At 59.3% G+C, this 18711-nt stretch overlaps 1 protein-coding gene across 9 annotated transcripts in view; it reads right to left on the bottom strand.

The window, feature by feature from the left end:
* HSPG2 (heparan sulfate proteoglycan 2) overlaps positions 1–18711 on the bottom strand; it is a 101964-nt gene that overhangs the window by 1497 nt on the left and 81756 nt on the right. For 7 of the 9 annotated variants that reach the window (XM_027109828.1, XM_027109835.1, XM_027109829.1 and 4 more), the window contains 33 exons: positions 18214–18365; positions 17854–18001; positions 16667–16818; positions 16104–16245; positions 15623–15774; positions 15095–15236; positions 14828–14968; positions 14365–14499; positions 13931–14112; positions 13179–13374; positions 12750–12929; positions 12191–12451; positions 10576–10780; positions 9937–10034; positions 9249–9515; positions 8399–8508; positions 8049–8196; positions 7850–7966; positions 7083–7194; positions 6171–6315; positions 5988–6087; positions 5735–5844; positions 5502–5610; positions 4837–4935; positions 4227–4448; positions 3692–3936; positions 3189–3360; positions 2972–3094; positions 2829–2885; positions 1023–1098; positions 862–940; positions 666–736; positions 383–466 (listed from right to left, as the gene is read on the bottom strand). In XM_027109828.1, coding sequence (XP_026965629.1) covers positions 383–466; positions 666–736; positions 862–940; positions 1023–1098; positions 2829–2885; positions 2972–3094; positions 3189–3360; positions 3692–3936; positions 4227–4448; positions 4837–4935; positions 5502–5610; positions 5735–5844; positions 5988–6087; positions 6171–6315; positions 7083–7194; positions 7850–7966; positions 8049–8196; positions 8399–8508; positions 9249–9515; positions 9937–10034; positions 10576–10780; positions 12191–12451; positions 12750–12929; positions 13179–13374; positions 13931–14112; positions 14365–14499; positions 14828–14968; positions 15095–15236; positions 15623–15774; positions 16104–16245; positions 16667–16818; positions 17854–18001; positions 18214–18365 — 4732 coding nt within the window. The remainder of the gene's footprint in view (positions 1–382; positions 467–665; positions 737–861; positions 941–1022; positions 1099–2828; positions 2886–2971; positions 3095–3188; positions 3361–3691; positions 3937–4226; positions 4449–4836; positions 4936–5501; positions 5611–5734; positions 5845–5987; positions 6088–6170; positions 6316–7082; positions 7195–7849; positions 7967–8048; positions 8197–8398; positions 8509–9248; positions 9516–9936; positions 10035–10575; positions 10781–12190; positions 12452–12749; positions 12930–13178; positions 13375–13930; positions 14113–14364; positions 14500–14827; positions 14969–15094; positions 15237–15622; positions 15775–16103; positions 16246–16666; positions 16819–17853; positions 18002–18213; positions 18366–18711) is intronic. The other 2 variants (XM_027109834.1, XM_027109836.1) reach the window with 2 other exon arrangements.

Genomic DNA, 18711 nt, shown 5'->3' with positions numbered 1-18711 from the left:
ACCACCGATCCCCCGTCCTTCTCAACCCAGTGATAGCCCCCTCCCTTTGCTACAGAGACTCCAGTCAGAGCAGCGTGACCCCGCTCCCTGAGTTCTTTCTTGCCCGCTCCCTCCGCTGGATGAGAGATCTGGTCCCACAAACACAACTTCCTAGCACCCCACCCAGGCTTCATCCAGCCCCTAGGGTGCTTGTGCGCCCGCCCCATGGAGTTCTCTCCTGCCCTGGAAGTCTGTGCTCCGGCTGGCGGGCTCTCCCCTGACCCCGGCTTCATGTTCTGTCTCCCCAGAGCTCAATGCCTGCCTCCCTGCGCATGATGGGGGGCGTCCTGTCCCAGTCCAGGACTCCGGGCCCTTCGCCCTAGTGCCCGGGGGGCTCCCTTACCGCAGTGCCATCACCCGATGCCACTCGCCATCGTTGATGGGGTCCTCAGAGACAAGGCGGGCCTCCCCACTGCCCAGCTGGTAGCTGCAGTCACACAGGCCCAAGAGGGTGTGAGCAGGGGGCAGGACTGGAGGGGGTGTGGGACAGTGGTGGTGGTGTGCAGCTGGGGCACTGGGCGCTGCAGCTTCTTGCTGGGGGGGCCATGGGGCTGACCGGAGGGGAAGCCACTGAAGGGTGAGGGGGCTGAGGGAAGGGAGAGGAAGGGTCGGGTGCCAGGACCCACCTGAAGACAAGGTGCCCATCCTGAAGCCCAAGACTGATGAAGTCCTTGCCTCGGCCGGACTCTCCCACCTCCTGCCAGAGAAGCACAGGGTTCCGGGGGCTACCGACAGCTGTGGCCTCCTCCTTCCTCTCTCCCACTCCTGTGGCCACCAGGGGGCTGGGAACCCTGAGATCCTGGGCGGGACATCCACACTTACCACGCCCTGCCAGAGCAGGAGGCCGCTGGCCGTGCTGGTCTGAACCTCCAGCTCGATGGTCTCGGGCACCTCAGGGTGACTGCGGTGCGGGGGAAGTGGGTGAGAGGGCAGAAGCCCCAGATTCCCGTCCCCCACCCTGGGCCCACAGACTCTCTTCTCACCTCCTGGAGAAGATGCGGCCAGGGAGGGCGAGGAAGCCGTCATCGTAGAAGTAGGCTCCGTACTGCCCGGGGGCATCTGTCGGGGGAGTGGGGGCGATGCTGGGACACCTGCTCACCCGCATGGAGTATCCATCCCGCATCGGTGCCCTTGACCCCCACCTCCACCCCGACCTGTACTACTGCAGGGCTCTGAACCTGCAGTCCCTGGAGACCCAAGGGGGCTGGGGGCAGAATTCAGAGGCCTGTGAACTTGGCTTGGAAAACATTACAGTCCTAGCCTTGCTCTCTTCTCCCTGAAGGTTAGCAGTTCCTTTAGTCACGCAGGTAGGCAACACACTGAGGAGGAGCAGGGCCTGTGACTCAGTCACCAGTGGAAGATTTCCTTATTGCATTACAGTTGCTGCAAATATTTCAGAACATTGTTTATGCTTATTGCAATTGTAGCTGTTGGGACTAACGACCCTAACCCTAACCCTAACGCTAGATCTTGTATTTAATGCGTTAATAGAGATGCAAAAAACTTCAAATATTTTGATAACCTTCTTTCAGAACAATTGATTCCCTTTGAAATCCTATGTATTTCATTCTATGCAGTCAGTAGGGTCCAGGTAGGTGATCAACCATCTCTCTTTGCCGGGTCCTGTCCTGGTTTTAGCTCTGAAAGTCCCACATCCCCAGAAGCTCCTCAGTCCTGAGCAAACTGGGGCAGCTGGTCATCTAGGTCAGTGGCACATAAACGGTTTTGAAAATTTGTACTCCCTCCATCTTACAGACGGGAAGACAGGTTCAGGGATGAGTGACTTGCCCAGGAAGTGGGAAGCCTGGATGGCAACCCAGACCTTTCGGCTGCATCATCCACACTGTGTGTGTGGCTATAACATCCCCAACCCTACCCGCTCAAAGACATCCCACACCAGTGCTGGCCCCTGGGGCCTGGCAGCTACCAGGGTAGGCGACACCTCGCCACCCTCCACCAACTGATGAAGTTAGCAGCTAACAGTTACCAAGCACCTACTATCTGCCGGTCACCATGCAGGAAGTTTCACATCCAGCTACAAACATAATTTTTAACTGGATCCTTGTAACAACCCTATGTCTTTGCTATAATATTAACAAAAGCTAACATTCTGTGCCCACTCTGGACCAGACATTGTTCTAAGCATTTAAAATACATTAAAGAATTTTACTCTCACACAAAATTTTATCCAAAGCCTTGTGGAAGGATGTTACTTCTTTCTATTTTATACGTGAGGAAACTGAGGCACAGAGAGGTTAAGTGAGTCACCCAAGTCACACAGCTAGTAAGTGGTAGAGCTAGGATTTGAACCCAGGCTCTTATCCACTATGCCACTACCTCTCCTATTATATTGGCAATAAATAAGATATGTATCTATAACGCAGTTAGCACAGGGCCTGTAAATGTTCAATAAGTATTCATTTTTACAAATCATTATCATTGCTTTTAAACAGATTGTGGAATCCTTGAGAATGAGGGTCCTGCCTTACGCATCTTGTATTTACTGCTCCCAGGGCAAGGATGGGCACACATACATGTCTGTTGCTGGAGGAGGGTACAGAAGTGAAAGTGGTTCAAAGGCCTGCCCAAAGTCACTAGGCAGTGAGCATAGGGCAGGACCCAGCTCTGTGCGGCTGTGCTCTTCTTATTCCGTCTCTCTGTGCCCAACGAGCCTCTCACCTGGGCTTGTTTTGTTCAGAGGCCAGGATGGAGGGGTGGGGTCATTGGAAGAGGGGCTGAGAGACCCAAAGCCTGCTCAGCTCCTCTGGCTGGTCACGGCAAGTACGTACCGTTGCCCCCACTGCCTTCAAGATGCCAGTCGGACTCCGCTATGCCATGTGCAGAGCCTGTGGGGAGACGCAGGGTCCAGTCGGTGGGCTGTGTCAGGCCCCAGCGCCCCAAGGGGGAGGTGGAGAGAAGCTGGGGCAGTTACCTTGTTGGCAGCGAGGGCCAGAGAAGCCGGGGGGACAGAGGCAGCGGGTGCCCTGGCAGGTACCCCCATGCAGACAGGGCTCACGGAGCTGGCAGGGGTTCTCCTCGTGCTCACAGAGGTCTCCTGTGGGCCAGGGAAGAGGCGAGTGGGCATGGGCTGGAGCGGCCACTGACCACCCCCCACCCCTCCCTCCCAGTGCCTGGCCGGGCTCCCTCGCCTTTGAAGCCGTCTCGACACAGGCACTGGAACTCATATTCGCCGGTGGGCATGCACGTGGCGCCACTGCGGCAAGGCTGGCGCTCACACGGGGAGCTGTCGTAGCACTGCCCAACGCCCCGGCTGCCCAGGAAGCTGTAGGTGAGGTCCAGACGCTTTCCATTCACTGACACCTGTGGGCATAGGGACACCAAGGGACTTGAAGAAGGCAGGAGGCTGAAGCATGGGTGTACCAGCAGAGAGAAGACTGCAGCAGAGGGGAGCTGGGAACCCAGGCTGGAACTTGAGCAGTAACGTGGGCTTCTGGGGTCGGTGGGGGAGGTCTACTGTGTGCCAGGAGCATCCATGAGTGTAGTCCCTCCTCACTACAACCTTCAAAGCAGGTGTAATTATCCCCATTTTACAGAGGAGGAAACTGAGGCTCTGATCCCAAGCGCCTTGGGCTGGCTGCAGGCGGAGGGAAATCACCCCGCCCTCCCCGCTTGCCGTCTGGAAGTCGCTCACCTCGCCCACGCAGCCGCGGAAGTGAGCGCTCATGTTGGTGGCCAGGGGCAGCTGCAAGGACGGCTCCACACCACCCAGGTAGAGCAGGGTGTGCAGGTTGAGGCCCTGGCTCTTGCCGGGTGAGGAGCGCAGCACAGGGCGCCCGCCGTTCACCCGCAGGCTGCCGTCCTTGTTGAGACGCTCTGCGGATATGCGATGCCAGCGGCCCAGGGCCAGGGGCTCGGAGCTCCGCAGAACGGCCAGCCCTGGGGAGGATGCCGGCAGGGTTGGCACATGGATGGCCCTCTGCCCCGTCCCACCCCCTACAGGAACTTGAGCAGACAGGGAACCTCCTTCAGCCTCCCAGTGTCCCAGAGGAACCCGAGAGGTCTAGAGACTTGCTTCAGGTCACACGGAGAGAGGAACGCGAAGAACAGGGGACTCCGGTTGGTCTGACTTCAGAATTTATTCCTCCCGCCTCCTGGGGGTGTGGAGGGCCAAGGGGGGCATGGAGCTTGGTGCCTACGGCTCAACTGCATTTGGTGTCAGTGCTCACCTGACCCCAACTCGTAGCGGAACTCCAGATGGCCGCCAACCATCGCCAGGGACACGAAATCCTCCACCGGCCCGCTCTTTCCCCCGCTGAACAGCAGGACCCCGTCAGGTGCCAGCGGCTTAAACTCAACATCCAGGCGTAGCTCGTGGTGCGTGTTGGTGAGAGCAGGCAGCGCCAGGTAGGAGCCCGCGCCCGACAGGGAAGGGGTGGTCACAGTCACACCTGCAGCAGTCACAGCTCAGCCAGGGCAGTGGGGATGCCAGAGTCCTGGGAGGGCTCCAACTATGCAGCCTTCCTCTGGGACCCCTGCCCACCCCACTCTCCGGTCCTAGAGGCTCGGGATCAGCTGGGCAATGGCTGCAACAGCCTAGAAGCACCCTGCCCCCAGCACTACAGACCAGGCTGGATCTCCAATTAGATGGGCTTCCCCTTTGGGGCCCTTGTGTACGGGATTCAGGCTGGGCATGAAGCTTGGCCAGGTGACTTTGAGGCCCTCTGGCTCTGGAATAATTTTATCATCCATAGGGCCCGTCATGGCCCCAGAATGCCCTGCCCAGCTTCTCCTGTCCTTACTGGGACCCCTGGGGGTCTCAGGCCCAGCTCCACTTACCTTCCTCACACCTCACGCCCGAGCGGCCCAGGTGGCAGCGGCAGGTGTAGCCTTGGCCGTCGGGCCGGTTCACACAGGTGGCGTCGGGCCCACAGGCCTCTGGGGGACACACAGACCAATGAGGAGGGCACTGAGGTGGCCTGGGAGGTGGTGGGGTCCTGATGCCAGAACTCTAACTACGGCCCCCCGGGGGCCTTGGCTCCTTAGGGCCGGGACCCCTAGGAGGGCTGCATCGGGTGACCGGGGAGGGGGAATGGATTCGGGCAAGGGTGGGGCCAGAAGGGGCTGGGCAGGGAGAGAGCAAGGCGGGGAGTGAACGAGTGACTCTTTTGTTCTTGAAAGACTGTACCTGGGTGGTGGGTAGTGGGGTGAGTGCCTTGGTAACAGATGGGAAGGTGGTAGGTACCAGGAAGCAGTGATTGGGGCTGGGGGGAGTGTCCGGGTACAGTGACGGGGGATGAGTGCTTGGGTAGCAGAGACGGGAGGCATGGTGGATATTAGGATGGCAGTGATGGAAGTCAGAATCCAGGAAGAGTGGTTAAGTACTCGGGAAAGATGGAGAGAGTGTGGTGAGTACGGTTAGCAGTTGGGGTGGATATGACGGGGCAGCAATGGGCAGAGGGAAGAGCCCGGAGTGGCAGTGATGGAGAGGGTGGGTTACACACCTGGGTGGCAGTGCAGGGCCTGCGAGTGCTCACAGCGGCTCCCGGTGAAGCCAGCCGGGCACACACACACATAGCTGCTGCTCTCCGAGTCCTGGCACTGGCCCCCGTTCTGCAAAGCAGCCCCCGGAAGTCAGACCGAGAACACTCTGGCCCTTCCCCACTCCCCACCAGGGCCGGCCATGGCTGAGGACAGCGGCCTGGGAGGCCGGGAGGAGTGTGCGGTGTGGGGTTACCTGGCAGGGCCGGTCCCGACAGGTGGGGCAGTGGGAGATGCCGTGCGCTGTAAGGTTGAGGTCATGGAAGACGATCTCCTCACCCTGGATGCGCAGCTCCCGGACACAGCCTGGGGGGTGGGCAGGCAGGATGAGCCAAGTCAGGGGTGCTGGGAGGCCTGCCCAGCTCCGATCCACGCCCTGCAGTGCCCTCCCAGGTGCTCTGCCAGCCAGGTGAGGTCTGGCCAGGGCTGAAGGTGGGGAGGGGGTTCACCTATGAAGCCGCTGCTCAGCCCTGCCTTGGGGATAGCGCCATAGTCGGGGTAGCCACCCAGGTAGAGCTCCTCATTCAGGTCCAGACCCTGGAACTTGCCCTGGACAGGGGTAAGTCAGGAATGGCAGAGGCTGAGCGGAGGTGGGGAGGGGCTACGGATAGAGGAACGGGGCTGGGTCTCACCTGGGAGGTGCCGTTGACCGGGGCCAGGCTGCCCACGATCAGGGAGCCCTGGGTGAGGCTGCGCAGCAGGGTCACGGTGTGGAACTGGCCCAGTGCTAGCGGTGTGGGGTGACGGATGGTGGCCATGCCCGAGCCTGCATCAAACCTGCTCCACGGGGGGGGAGGGGGGGCCGGGGCAGGAGAGAGCGGATATGGGGTTTGTAGGAAGGGCTGGGCAGGGGGCCCAGGCTGGGCAAAGGGGTCGACACCATTCCCTGTCATCCTGCTCCGGTTCCTGTCCCTGCCTTGTGCTCTCGCCCCACCCCCACCCCCAGCTCACCCTATCCCTGCCCCTCCCCAGGGGTTCTTCTTCTCCTACACTCTCCCTGGGAGCTTATTCAGAGCAGCCCCCGGGGCTCCAAGTGCCCCTGGCTCTAGGCCCTACAGCCTGGCGCCTGGCCTCACTGTTCGTCTGCGCACTCCTCCCTCGGAGGTGACCTTGTCTCTTTCCTTCTTCGTTTGTGGCTGGTCTTCCCCAGCTAGGATATACATTCCCACAAGGGCCAGAACTTGATTTGTTTGTATCCGTGCCTGGTACATAGTAGGTATTCAGCACAGAACTGTTGAATGAATAAATGAATGAATGAATTCTGGCCTGCTGCGGTCCCACCCTGGAAGGACACACTCTAGCATTGCTGAGCATTTCTGCCGCAACTGTGTGCAAGTCTGAGGCTGCTTCCTCCGCCACCCGGCTGGCGCACGGTGCTGACCCCGGCAGCACGGGGGGTCACCGAGGGTAACGGTCACATCTCCTTCTTCTTTCAGAACCTCCGTCGTACAACTCAGCCCAGGGCGGTGTGTGCCTGACGAAAGTCCTGCAATCTAGTCCCCCAGCCCCCCTTCCCCTGTAACCCGGGAGGGTGAGGGTCTCACCGGAACTCGGGCCTCCCGCCCACAAGGCCGAAGGAGATGAAGTCGGGCTGCCTGTTGGCCAGGTTGGTGGGGCTCCCTGGGATCCGCTTCTGCCCGTTGTACAGCAGCATCCCTGGGCGGGCATAGCTGTGTTAGGGCCTCCCGTCCAGCCACGGGCTCCCTGTCTGCCCAGCCCCGGAACCAATGGCCCAAGCTTGTGAGCCTTTCCCCTCGCTAACTGCTGTCCCTCCCTCCAGCACACCCCACACAGCCAGGGCGTCTCCCTCTCAGGATGGGGCCCTAAATAGAAGGGCCTTGCTGAGAGCTCCAGAAAGGAGCTGAATTTGCTTCACTTACACTGTAGGGTCTACCTGAAGGAGGAGAGGGAGGCGGAGACTCACCCGAGTAGAGGAGGAGGCCTGGACAGTGAAAGTCAGAGACCCGTAAGAGGTGGGAGGAGACAGATGAGAAAGAGAGAGAGAGAGAGGAGGGAAGGGTGAGAGATGGGGAAAAGGAGGAAGGAGCAGAGACGGGAGTAGGGAGATGGGACAGAAGGACTGGGGGATGCTGCACCAGTGGCAGAGGGACCGGGGGAGGCTTGGGTGCAGGTATCACACAGGAGGGAATGGAGAAGAGGAGGCATGAGCCAGAGGGGGAGGCCCGGCTGGCCTGGAGCCCCCGGGGCAGGGAAGGCTGAGGACCGGGGGCTGCCAGGGCTCATACCCTGATGGCAGTGACTTTGGAGATCCCCAGCCCCGGGCCCCCCAGTCAGCTCCTCCCCTGCTCACCATCGGCTGAGTCGGGCCGGAAGGTGATCTTGATCTCAAACTTCCTGTAGGCATCCTTGATGGTGGGCAGCGGCAGGAAAGAGTGGGGGGTCTGCGTGAAGTAGGGCACCACCCGCTCTGAGGGCAGAAAGCACAGTTCAAGACGCCACCCACAAGGTGGCGGGCAGGGTGCCGCCTATCCCGGGGTGTGTGGTCTCACCTGGCACCTGCAGATGGGCAAAGGCCTTGACCTTGCCCTGGCGGTTGCTGGCGGTGCAGACATAGGTGCCCGCGTCCTGGGGCTGGACCGAGGGCAGCAGCAGCATGTTGTTCTCCAGGCGGCTGTCGGGCGGCAGGTTCCCATCAAGCTGCAAACACACTGGCACTTTGAACCCTGGCCTTGGCCCACACCTCCACGGGGCCCGTCTCCCATCCCTGCCTGGGGCCCACCCTCAGACATGGAGCGCATGCTCTGGGCCAAGCCTGGGCCAGCTCCTGGGGGCACCGAGATGGTGAAGACCTGGTCCCTGCCCCTCAGGCACACCCGCTGGTTTCCTGCCTAGCATTTACCTTGCTCCAGGTGATGTCAGGAGTGGGGTAGCCAGAGGCCATGCAGGGGAAGACAGCTGAAGAACCAGTGGGCACACGGACCTCTGGGGGCGTTGAGATCTGCGGCAAGGCTGAGAGGGGAGGAGGAGACACAGGCCATCAACCTGATGACACCAACCGTTTGTGAGCCCAGTCTGTGTCCTGACTCATTTAATCCTCATGCCATCCCTGGAAGGGAGGCACTGTGTCCCCATTTCACAGATGAGGAAACTGTGGCCGTTCACTCCTGGTTGCACAGCTGGAACCAGGCAGAGCCAGGGCTCAGGGACAGGTTCAACTGACTCCACAGACCGAGCCTCTTCAACACACCTGGGTGGAAAATTGTGCAGCCCTCTGGGGACCTGAAGAGGGGGCACTAGGGCAGTGTGGGTAAGTTTGGGGCAAGTGATAGGGCTTGGGGTGAAAAAGAATAGCCTCTGAAGAACACACAGATTGTGTCTGCCTGGCATCATCCACTGTCCACGTTTTACTGTCTTTCACGTCTGTTTTGTGTTTGTGCTGTCTCTGCCAGCAGACTGAGCTGTAGGTCTTCCTCGTCAGAGCGGGAGCTCCAGCAGGTGAAGACTACTTATCTGATTTCCTCTTGATGCCCCACGGCATAGCTTTTCCCTGCAAGTTCCAGCTGCCCCAGAGGAACACTCACTGCTATCCCCTGCTGCACCTGCTTGTTATGAAACCTGCTCCCTAAATACACCAAATTGAAAATCCCCAAGAGAGCAGGAAGGAGGAGTAGCGCAGGTAAGGCAGGAGATGGCGTGAGAGCAGCCCCTGCACGCTCCCCGGCCCTGCAGAGCTCCCTGCCAGCCTTCACCTTGCACGAGTAGCAGCACATGGGACTGGGCGGTGCCTGCGGCGCTGGTGGCGGTGCAGCGGTACTGTCCTGCGTCAGCCAGCTCCACGTGGGCGATCCTGACGATGCCTCCGCTCTGCACGACGCCAGGCCGCAGGCGCCCTCCAACTTTGCTCCATGTCACCTGAGGCTTGGGGTCACCCAGGGCCAGGCACTCGAACTCCACGGCATGGCCGACCACCACGGTCTGCACGGAGGTCCGGATGTTGATGAGCACAGAGGGCAGAGCTGGGGGAGGACGGGGCAGAACAGAGTGAGGCCAGCCTGCTGCAGGCCTGGGCTCAGAGAGGCTGCAGGCTGCCCCAGAAAAGGTGAGCACTGGGGCCCGAGGCACTCAGCATTTCATTCACTTTTTTGTGCATCCACTCATTAACACGCTCACTTGTTCGCTCTTTGTTCATTCGTTTTACTCACTTGTGCCTCCGCAGTCATTTTCATTGGTTTGTCTGAGCGCTCCGCCCATCTCCCTTCTTCCCCCCTCCCTTGCAATATTTGTCAAGCCCCCTCACTCTGTGCTAGACGAAAGCAAGATACAATCAAATAATTCTCTTTATTTGTACACATTTAAGGGGTTTCTTGGGGAATATGGTCCTTGTGCACTTCACCTCTGTCCCCTGCTCTTAGCAGAAGCCTGAAGCCACCGTCCTACCTTGGACAACAAGCTGGGCACTGGCCTGGGCCTGTCCCCATGGTCCATGGGCCTGGCAAACATACGTCCCTTGGCAGCTCTGGTCCAAGTTCTGGATTCTGTAAAGAAAAAAATAATAAGATATCAGTGAATAAAAACAATTGGTGAGAATACTTTGCAGTTGTGTGGGAGTTAAAAGTCGTCAAGTATCAGCACACGATGTAAACTTCTAGTCTCCCCAAAACCATGGGAGGTAGGTAGGAAGTCAGGGTGAGTATCACCACACCCATTTTAGACCAAGACCTTGTGGTCTAGAGTTCCAGATCACACAGTTATCAAGTAGCAGAGCTGAGATCTGGGTCACATGTATATATCTGGCCTCAGAGCTTGTTCTCTTCCCTTTAACAATAATACAAACATGGGCCACTGATTACTGAAGGCCTTCCACATGCTAAGCACTGTGTTAAGTGCTTTAGGTTAACTCATTCTGGTCTCATATAACCCACTGTACAGCTGAGAACACTGAGGCTCAGGGAGGTGAAGTGACTTGCCCAAGGCCATTGTTTTATGCTAAGCCCAGTAGGATAGGTATTCTAACAGCCCCACTGGGTGCCTTGGGCTGGGATGCCCAAGTTCAGTCCTGCCCCTGCCCCCACTCACCGGAGCACCCCATCATGTATGCTGTGGCCGGGAGGCAGCTGACCCCCTTCTTTGATCCAGCGGAGTTGAGTGCCCAGGTCGCTGGGCACGACACAGTGGAACTCGACGCTGGCCCCTATGCTCTTGGTCTCCAGCTGAGGTGTGACCTGAACGGTGGGCGCGGATCCTGCTGGGATGGGGGTGGCGGGGAGAGAGCCGGAGGGGCCTGCGGGGACAGGTAAGAGGTTGTGCGTGTGCGTGTGTGTATGTGTGTGATATCCCCGATGCCCCTCCAGGACCCAGGAGACCCCCATCCTAACATTCAGGGGACGTTCCCCTGTTTGCCTCTCTGACCAGGGAAAAAAGACCTTTCATTGGCAGATTCATTCATCTGCTCACTCGTGCAGTCATTCAATCAACACAAATAAAGAGCCTGTGGAGCGCTGGGCTGTGCTTCCAGAAGCTCCTGGCCTTTGGGAGGGGAGGGCCGCCCAAGGCGAGAGCGGGAGGGGTCGGCCTTGGAAAGATTCAGACACCTGAAGGAAGGAGAGCAAAGACTATTCTGGCTCTAGTCTAAAATAGGAGAGGGGCTTCCCTGGTGGTGCAGTGGTTAAGAATCCGCCTGCCAAAGCAGGGGACACGGGTTCAGGCCCTGGTCCTGGATGATCCCACATGCTGCGGAGCAACTAAGCCCGTGCGCCACAACTACTGAAGCCCACGCGCCTAGAGCCCGTGCTCTGCAACAAGAGAGGCCGCCGCAAAGAGAAGTCCGTGCACCGTAATGAAGAGTAGCCCCGACTCGCCGCAACTAGAGAAAGCCTGTGTGCAGCAATGAAGACCCAACGCAGCCAAAAATAAATAAATAAATAAATTTAAAATAGGAGGACCCCAGGTGAAGGCACCTAATGTCCGGGTGCAGGGGACATATGGGAGGGTGGGTCAAATGCATACTATCACCATTTACCAAGTGCCTACTAGGTGCCACGGGCTCTACATATGTGTCCGTTTCTAAGTCAGCCTATGTGCTGGCATTGTCCTCTCTACTTTGCAGGATGAAGACAGTGAGGCTTGAGGTTCGCTGACTTGGCCAGGTTCACACAACTATCAAGTGATCAGGCTGTGCACTGAACCCAGGACCTGGGCTCACTTCAGTCCAGGCTCTTGAGAAGACCACGGAGATGTGGGATTCTCTGGAGATCCACTGAAACCCTGGGCATCCGGGGGTGGGTGCTGCCCTATCACACATTCATTGTTGTCACCGTCCAGCATTTATGCAGCCCATTCCGGGTGCTGTGGTGGACAAGCCCGGGGCTGCTGAGATGACTGGGTCCAGGCCCTGCCCTCATCCTCTGTCTGGCAGGCGAGGCAGGCTGGGGTACTCATGTAAACATAGCCTCTGGCAGTATGAGGTCAATGCCAAGGGAGGGATGCAGCAGTGAGAGCTAGTTGCTGAGAACACAGTGACCGGGGTCTTCCTGGGGGAAAAGAAGGCGTTCCAGCTAGGGTAGTGGAGGGGGGTCTTCATGCCCCAGGTGGGGGGTCCCCCGGCACCAGCTGAGGGGTAAGTGAAAGGCTCAGACAAGCGCCTGGAGGAAAGCTGACCCCATTCTACCCAGCCTGAGCTGGGGCTGCTCACCTTGGACCAGCACCTGGGCGAAGGCCTCAGCTGAGCCCACCTTGTTGGTGACCCGGCAGCGGTAGCGGCCTGAGTCCGCAGGGGCCGCAGGCTCAAGGAGCAGCATCTCATTCCTGGTGGTCGCCCTCCCAGGGAGGCTGCCGCCCACACGGCTCCACTGGAAGGTGAGTGGGGGCGTCCCATGAGCCAGGCACTGGAGCTGCACCGTCTCCCCTGCCTGCACCGACGTGTGCTCCGGGACTGTGGTGGCATACGGCGGGCCTGCGGTTGGAGACACAGAGGTCAGGGCGGCGGAGAGCAGACGTCAGAATGGCAGCAGGTGCTGGGCCCTGGCGACTTGCCAAAGGACTAGGGAAGCTGAACGGGGAGCCCAGAGGACTGGGGATGAGGGAAGCCAAGGTCCCAGGAGGGGACGTGGGTTTTAGGTTAGGGCAGGCTCCGGGGCCTGAGGTGCATGTGACCCTCCAGGTAGGTTTCCTGGAGTTCTGTCTGGTTGGGGGGCTCAGACCTCCATGCAGTGCGGAGAGGGTAGCGCGAGGAGGGTGGACGAGGGCCTTACTCTCTACATGCAGGGCGATGGTGGCCTCAGCATGCCCGGCAGGGCTAGTGGCGTTGCAGATGTACTGGCCCGAGTCCTGCTGGGCTACCCGTGGGATGATTAGCGTGTCACCTTCCAGCTGGTGCTGCCACGGCAGTGGGGAGCGCAGCTTGGACCAGTGGATGGTGGGCGTGGGGCTGCCTGTGGAGTGGAGCGGCAGAGGTTGGTGGGCTGCCCCAGGACTGGCTGGGGGTGGGATGGCCAGGAAGGGACCTGGGTCAGCTTGCTCCTTCATGGGGGGCACAAAGTGGGCACTCAGCCATCACTGGGAGATTGCCTGCAGCAAAGCCCCCTTCCTGAGCATGACATCCTCTTCAGGTCTCTCGTGTCTAAATTCAGGCCCCAGGGCCCGCTGCCCTGCCTGCCCTGTGTGCCAGCCCCCGTCCACACCTGTGGCTGAGCAGCGCAGGGTGGCCGTGTGTCCAGCTTCCACAGTCAGCTCGGCTTCTTCTACCTGGACCTGGGGGGCCCCTGGGGCCACAGTGCCCGTGTCTACAATTACTTCCACTCGCTTCTGCGCTGTGCCCAGTGCATTCTGAGCTAGGCAGACGTAGATGCCTGCATCTGATGGTTTAGCTGACGAAATCTGGAAGAAGCAAGGAAGTTGGTCATCAGGCCACTGAGGGGGGACCTTGGCATCAGCCCTCTGGCTTGGTTTCACCTCTTTCTTCTGCCCGTCCCTTTGTTTTTAGCTTTTCCTATTTGACTGGCTGCTTGAGGGCTCACACTCAAGATATCCCATTAGTCTATCCATCCACACATCCACCCCCCCATCTACCCGTCCATCCATCCATCATCCATCCATCCACCCATCCATCCACCCATCCATCCATCCATCATCCATCCATCCACCCATCCATCCACCCATCCATCCATCCATCCATCCATCCATCTACCCACCCATCCACCCATCCATCCACCTACCCACCCAACCACCCATACTTCTACCCATTCCTCCTTCCACCTTCCTTCTTTCTTCCTGACCGTCTTCCGATCTAGCCATCATCCACCTATCCCATCCCTCCCTTTCTTCACCAATTCATCACCCATCTGTCCATCCACCACTCTCTCCTCCAGGTAACTGCTCGAGAACGGGCAGTGACTGGGCCTCAGATCCAGAGATGAGACCCCCCTGACATCACCTGCAGCACGGTGTGGCTGTCCACGAGCCCAGGTGCCCGCTGCTCCAAGTTGGTGGGGGCACCGATCCGGGTCCAGCGAGCAGAAGGGCGGGGCTCCCCAGCACTGACACACTCCAGGGTGATGGCCTTTCCCACTTTCACCCGCACGGGGCTCTCAGGGAGCACAGAGACTGTAGGGGGCCCTGCACAGAGGAATGACACCACTGATACACATGCAGGGCTCTGCTGGTCATGTGCACTGTCACAGCCCCCTTACCAGTAACTGCCAGTGGGCACTAGTCTCCCCACTGCACCTATGTAGAGACCGAGGCTCAGAGAGGGAGAATGCCCAAGAGGGAGGCAGTGGCAGAGGATGGATTTAAGCCTGGAGGTTCTGAGCTCGGAATCAGAGCTGGAAACACGAAGTCAGAGCCCACGGGGTTGAAGGCCCTCACCGTGCACGCTGAGGTTCACGACACTCTGGGCCACACCATAGGCATTGGAGGCCACGCAGCGGTAGGCACCGTGGTTGCTGGGCCGGGTGCGCACGATGGTGATGATGGAGCCGTTGGGGCTGATGTGGACATTGTCTGCGGGGTTGGCATCAAGGAGGGTGTGGTCAGTGAGGGTGTCCTCCTGCCTTGGTGCTGCCAGTAGGCACACCAGTGCCCCATGGCCCCGACCCCTCCAGTCTGGGTGTATCCAGCTCACAGGGTCACAGATGGTTGATAAACAAGTCCTTGGAGACTCCTGGGTCCAGCCCTCTCACCATCCAGACAGGGACACCAAGTCCCCAGAGGGGAAGGGCTTTACCCGGGGTCACACAGAAAGTTTGGTGCCATGGTCGGCTCCGCCCAGCCGCCAGTGGTGAGCCTCGCGCATTCACACCCGCCTCCAGCCCCCCTCCCCCCGGCTCACCCTCCAGCTCCTGGTTCCGAGTCTTCCACTCAAGGCTGATGGGGGCTGCCCCATCATGGATGAGGCACTTGAAGCTGGCGTCTTGGCCCTGCCGCACGGTGCTGCTGGGCGGGTCGATAGAGATGACAGGGCTCCTAAGGCCTGGGGGAGGACGGAGGCAGAGGGCTGCGCTCAGCAGGGCTGGGTGGGCTCCCCCGCCTCCCCTCCCCACTCCTCGGCCCCAGTGTCTCCCCGCCTCCCCCTGCCCGTGGCGTCTCCCTCACTCACGGTAGGAGGACCCTGCACTGGGCGGGACAGTGACCGTGAAGGAGGCCTCGTGCTCAGGGCCCGAGCTGCCAACCACACGGCACACGTATTCTCCGGAGTCGGCCTGGGAGACGTGGTGGAGCCGCAGCCGGGAGCCGTGGGTCTGTCGGAGTGAGGAGAGGGTGGCCATCGTGCCAGAGCACTCGGGACAGGGCAAGTCCCCGAGCCCGGCTGTGCCAGTGCCCAAGAGTTCTCAGGAGCTCAGGGCTCCAGCTGGTGGAGATGAGGAAGCTTCATTCACAGAATCCTACAAGTCCACTCCATCCCCTTTTCAGAGGTAACTGCTGCAGGAAATGATTCAGCAGCAAAGCCAGGAGAAGAACCCAGGTCTCTCAATTCCCAGGCTGCTGAACTCCTCCCCGCCAAGTATTTTATCCCCTGGGGTCCCCAAGCATGCCAGGGTTTGTGTGAAGAAGGTTTGGGATGCAGACGGCAACTGCAGGTCAAAACTTGCCTGCCCTGAATTCTCCCCACCCCTGGCCCCTGTACCTGGTGCCGGGCGGGGAGGCTGCCCCCACGCTTATACCACGTGACCTGGGCATGTGCCTGCCCGGGTACCACGCAGTTCAGGTCCAGGGTTTGTCCTTCGGCCACATGGGAGGAGGAGGCCTCGATGTAGATGGGCTGGGCCAGTCCTGGGGCTGTGGGCACAATGGGTGGGTGAGAAAGGGGCAGCCCCGGAGGTGCAGGCAGAGACCCGAGGCGGTGGCACTGAGTGCCAGCTGGCCCTCCTGGAGGTGCAGTGGCTTGAGAGGGACTGACATGGCTGAGCACCATTGACCTAAGAAGGGTCTCTGTCCCCTGGGGGCTGAGATGCCCTGGTGAGACCTTGGTTCCCAGTGGTTGGGGGAGGGGCTGGAGGACCTTCCTGGAGCCGAGGGCTAGAGTCCTGCTGGATAGCAGGGGGAGCAAGGCCAGGCAGGGGCCCCCAAGCCTGTGCCCAGAACCGCCCGCCGCTCCTGTCACTCACCAGGAATGGGGCCTGGGCTGGAGGCCTCGATTGTGACCAGGACAGAAGCCTCCAGAGTGCTTGAGCTGCTGGCCACTCGACAGGAGTATTCGCCAGAGTCGGCAGGGGATACCTGGTTCAGTCTCAGCAGGGGGCCGTGGACCTGGCCAGGGTGGGGCGAGAGTGGGGAGAGTGAGCAGGGGGGCTGGTGGCCAAGGCCGTCAGACGCCCCAGCCCTCTCATACCTGTACCCCAGGACTGTCATGCACCATTGCGAGTGCTGCCTCCTGCCAAAGGTGATCCCCTTTGACACTGGACGTTGTGGGGTATGTTTACTATTATGCTTTTCCTGGCAGGAGAAAGCCCAGTGTCTTGAGTAAGAGATGTCCTTTTCTAATTTGCACCAAGGTACTGGGCAGCCAGTGACGGCCCTACCATGCCCAGCCTGTTCTTGAACTCCTGAGTCCCAGTGATCTCCTGTTGCCACTTTCCTGAAGCCCCGGATGTTGGGGCCACCTTCCCTCCTGGGCAGGGGACGGGGTGGGGTGGGAATGCCCACATCCTGCTTTCTCCAGGCTCCATACCTGGTGCCGGGCGGGAAGGCTGCCCCCGCGCCTGTGCCATGTGACCTGGGCGTGGGCCTGGCCAGGCACCACGCATTTCAGATCCAGGGTCTGCCCTTCGGCCACGTGGGAGGAGGATGTCTCGATGAGGATGGGTGGGGCTCCGCCCGGGGCTGGGGCACAGGAAGAAGTCAGTGAGCTGGGACTCCCTGTGTCCTCAGCCCCTGCCCCTGGGTGCCCAGATGGTCAGGCCAGAGGCCACAGGCAGACGGCCTTGATACCCCCCTTCCCATTCCCCTGAAGCCTGGAGCAGCTGGGCTAGCCTGGTGCCTCATTCTCCCAGCCCAGCCCCAGACAATGGTCCCACCATCCTCTGTGCTCCCGGCACCACTGGCGGCCAGGGCTCAGGGCCAGGCAGCTCCACACAGATCACTAACGTTTCCCAGACTTGAGTAGTACGGGGCTAAGAACCCAGACTCTGGGGCCAGACTGCCTGGGTTCAAAACCCAACCCTGCCATTTATTAGTTGTGTGACCCTGGGAAAGCTACTTCACCTCTCCATGCCTCAGTTTCCCCAACTGTAAAACAGAACAATCATACCTACTTCAAAGGGTTATTGTGACGGTGAAATGAGTTAATATGTGTAAAATTACCAGGGCCCAGCACCTGGTAAGTGCACATCACGTTCATTACTTAGCGATTCAGGTACTATTATCATGACGTCTGCTACGGCCACGTGCTCCCTGTGCTATTAATTCCTTTACACTTTCAACTGATTCACTTAAGAAAACCCTTAAACACACAGCCCCATCATAGGCAATGATTTCCATGCAATCATGACAGGTTTGACGTGTTGATGTTTTTTCCCTAACATTATCACTATTAATATAAAAAAATATTTAATCAGGGCACCACCTAAAATCACCCTCTCAGATCCCAGAGGTGCAATTCCAGCCTTTAAGGAACTCGTGTAATTGCTGCAAGAGCTCTACTAGCCCCACTTTACAGATGAGGAAAGTGACACACCGAGAGGAATCCCTCGTGTAACATTTCAGAGTGTGGACAGAGGAGCTGGGACTCACGCCCACACGAGCCGGACTCCACAGCCCGTGCTCTCGGGCCCTAGGGATGAAGCCCACTTGACCTGGCTCTCGAGCCCTCCTTTCTTCCCTCCTCCTGCTTCCCAGCCCCACTGTAGGGATCCTCACCAGGGACGAGAACAGCGCCAGAGCCAGAAGCCTCGATGGTGACCAGGACTGAGGTCTCCAGGGGGCCAGAGCTGCTCACCACGCGGCACACGTACTCGCCCGAGTCAGCCGGGGATACCTGGTGCAGCCGCAGCCGTGAGCCGTGGGCCTGAGCAGGGACAGGACGGGAGAGGAGCAGAAGGAGATGGCACTTGGAATCCTTGAAGGCTGGGGCCAGGGTCCCACCTCTGACGCAGGCAGGCACTGCACCCCACAGGGGATCCCAGGCCCTCCTTCCCGGGCAGAGCTGGGGACAGGCCCCTAGCCAGGGCCCGCACATCCAGCAGCCCTCCCACTATGTCCTGCCCCCAACTCCCATACCTGGTGGTGAGTGGGGAGGCTGCCCCCACGCTTGTACCACGTGATCTGGGCATGGGCCTGTCCAGGGACCACGCAGTTCAGATCCAGGGTCTGCCCTTCGGCCACGTGTGAAGATGACGACTCGATTCTGATGGGCGTGGCCCCGCCAGGGACTGGGCGCACAGAAAGAGCAAGTCGGGGCTTTGGTCATGGTCAGATTTGGGAACACCTGGGTTGGTGGGAGCCTCAACTGGAGAAGCCTCCACCCTCCCAAGGTAGTAAGAATAGCTAACACTTATTAAGCACTTACAGTATGCCAGGCACTGTTCTCAGTACTTTGCGTGCATTAACTCACTTAGTCCTCACAAAATTCACACACTTTCTGCCTTGATGGAAATGTTCTATCATCCGCACTGTTCAATGCAGTGGCAACCAGCTATGTGCGGTTACTGAGCACTTTGTTTTTGAAGTGTGAAGATGTGAATTTAGAATTTTAACTAATTTTAATGACCATGCATG

This window comes from Aethalodelphis obliquidens, unplaced genomic scaffold, assembly GCF_003676395.1.
Source record: "Aethalodelphis obliquidens isolate GAN/ISIS:26980383/991018 unplaced genomic scaffold, ASM367639v1 scaffold9, whole genome shotgun sequence".
Classification (NCBI taxonomy): domain Eukaryota; kingdom Metazoa; phylum Chordata; class Mammalia; order Artiodactyla; family Delphinidae; genus Aethalodelphis; species Aethalodelphis obliquidens.
Note: the sequence above shows the minus strand (reverse complement) of the source record. Positions and strands in the feature narration are given on the sequence as shown.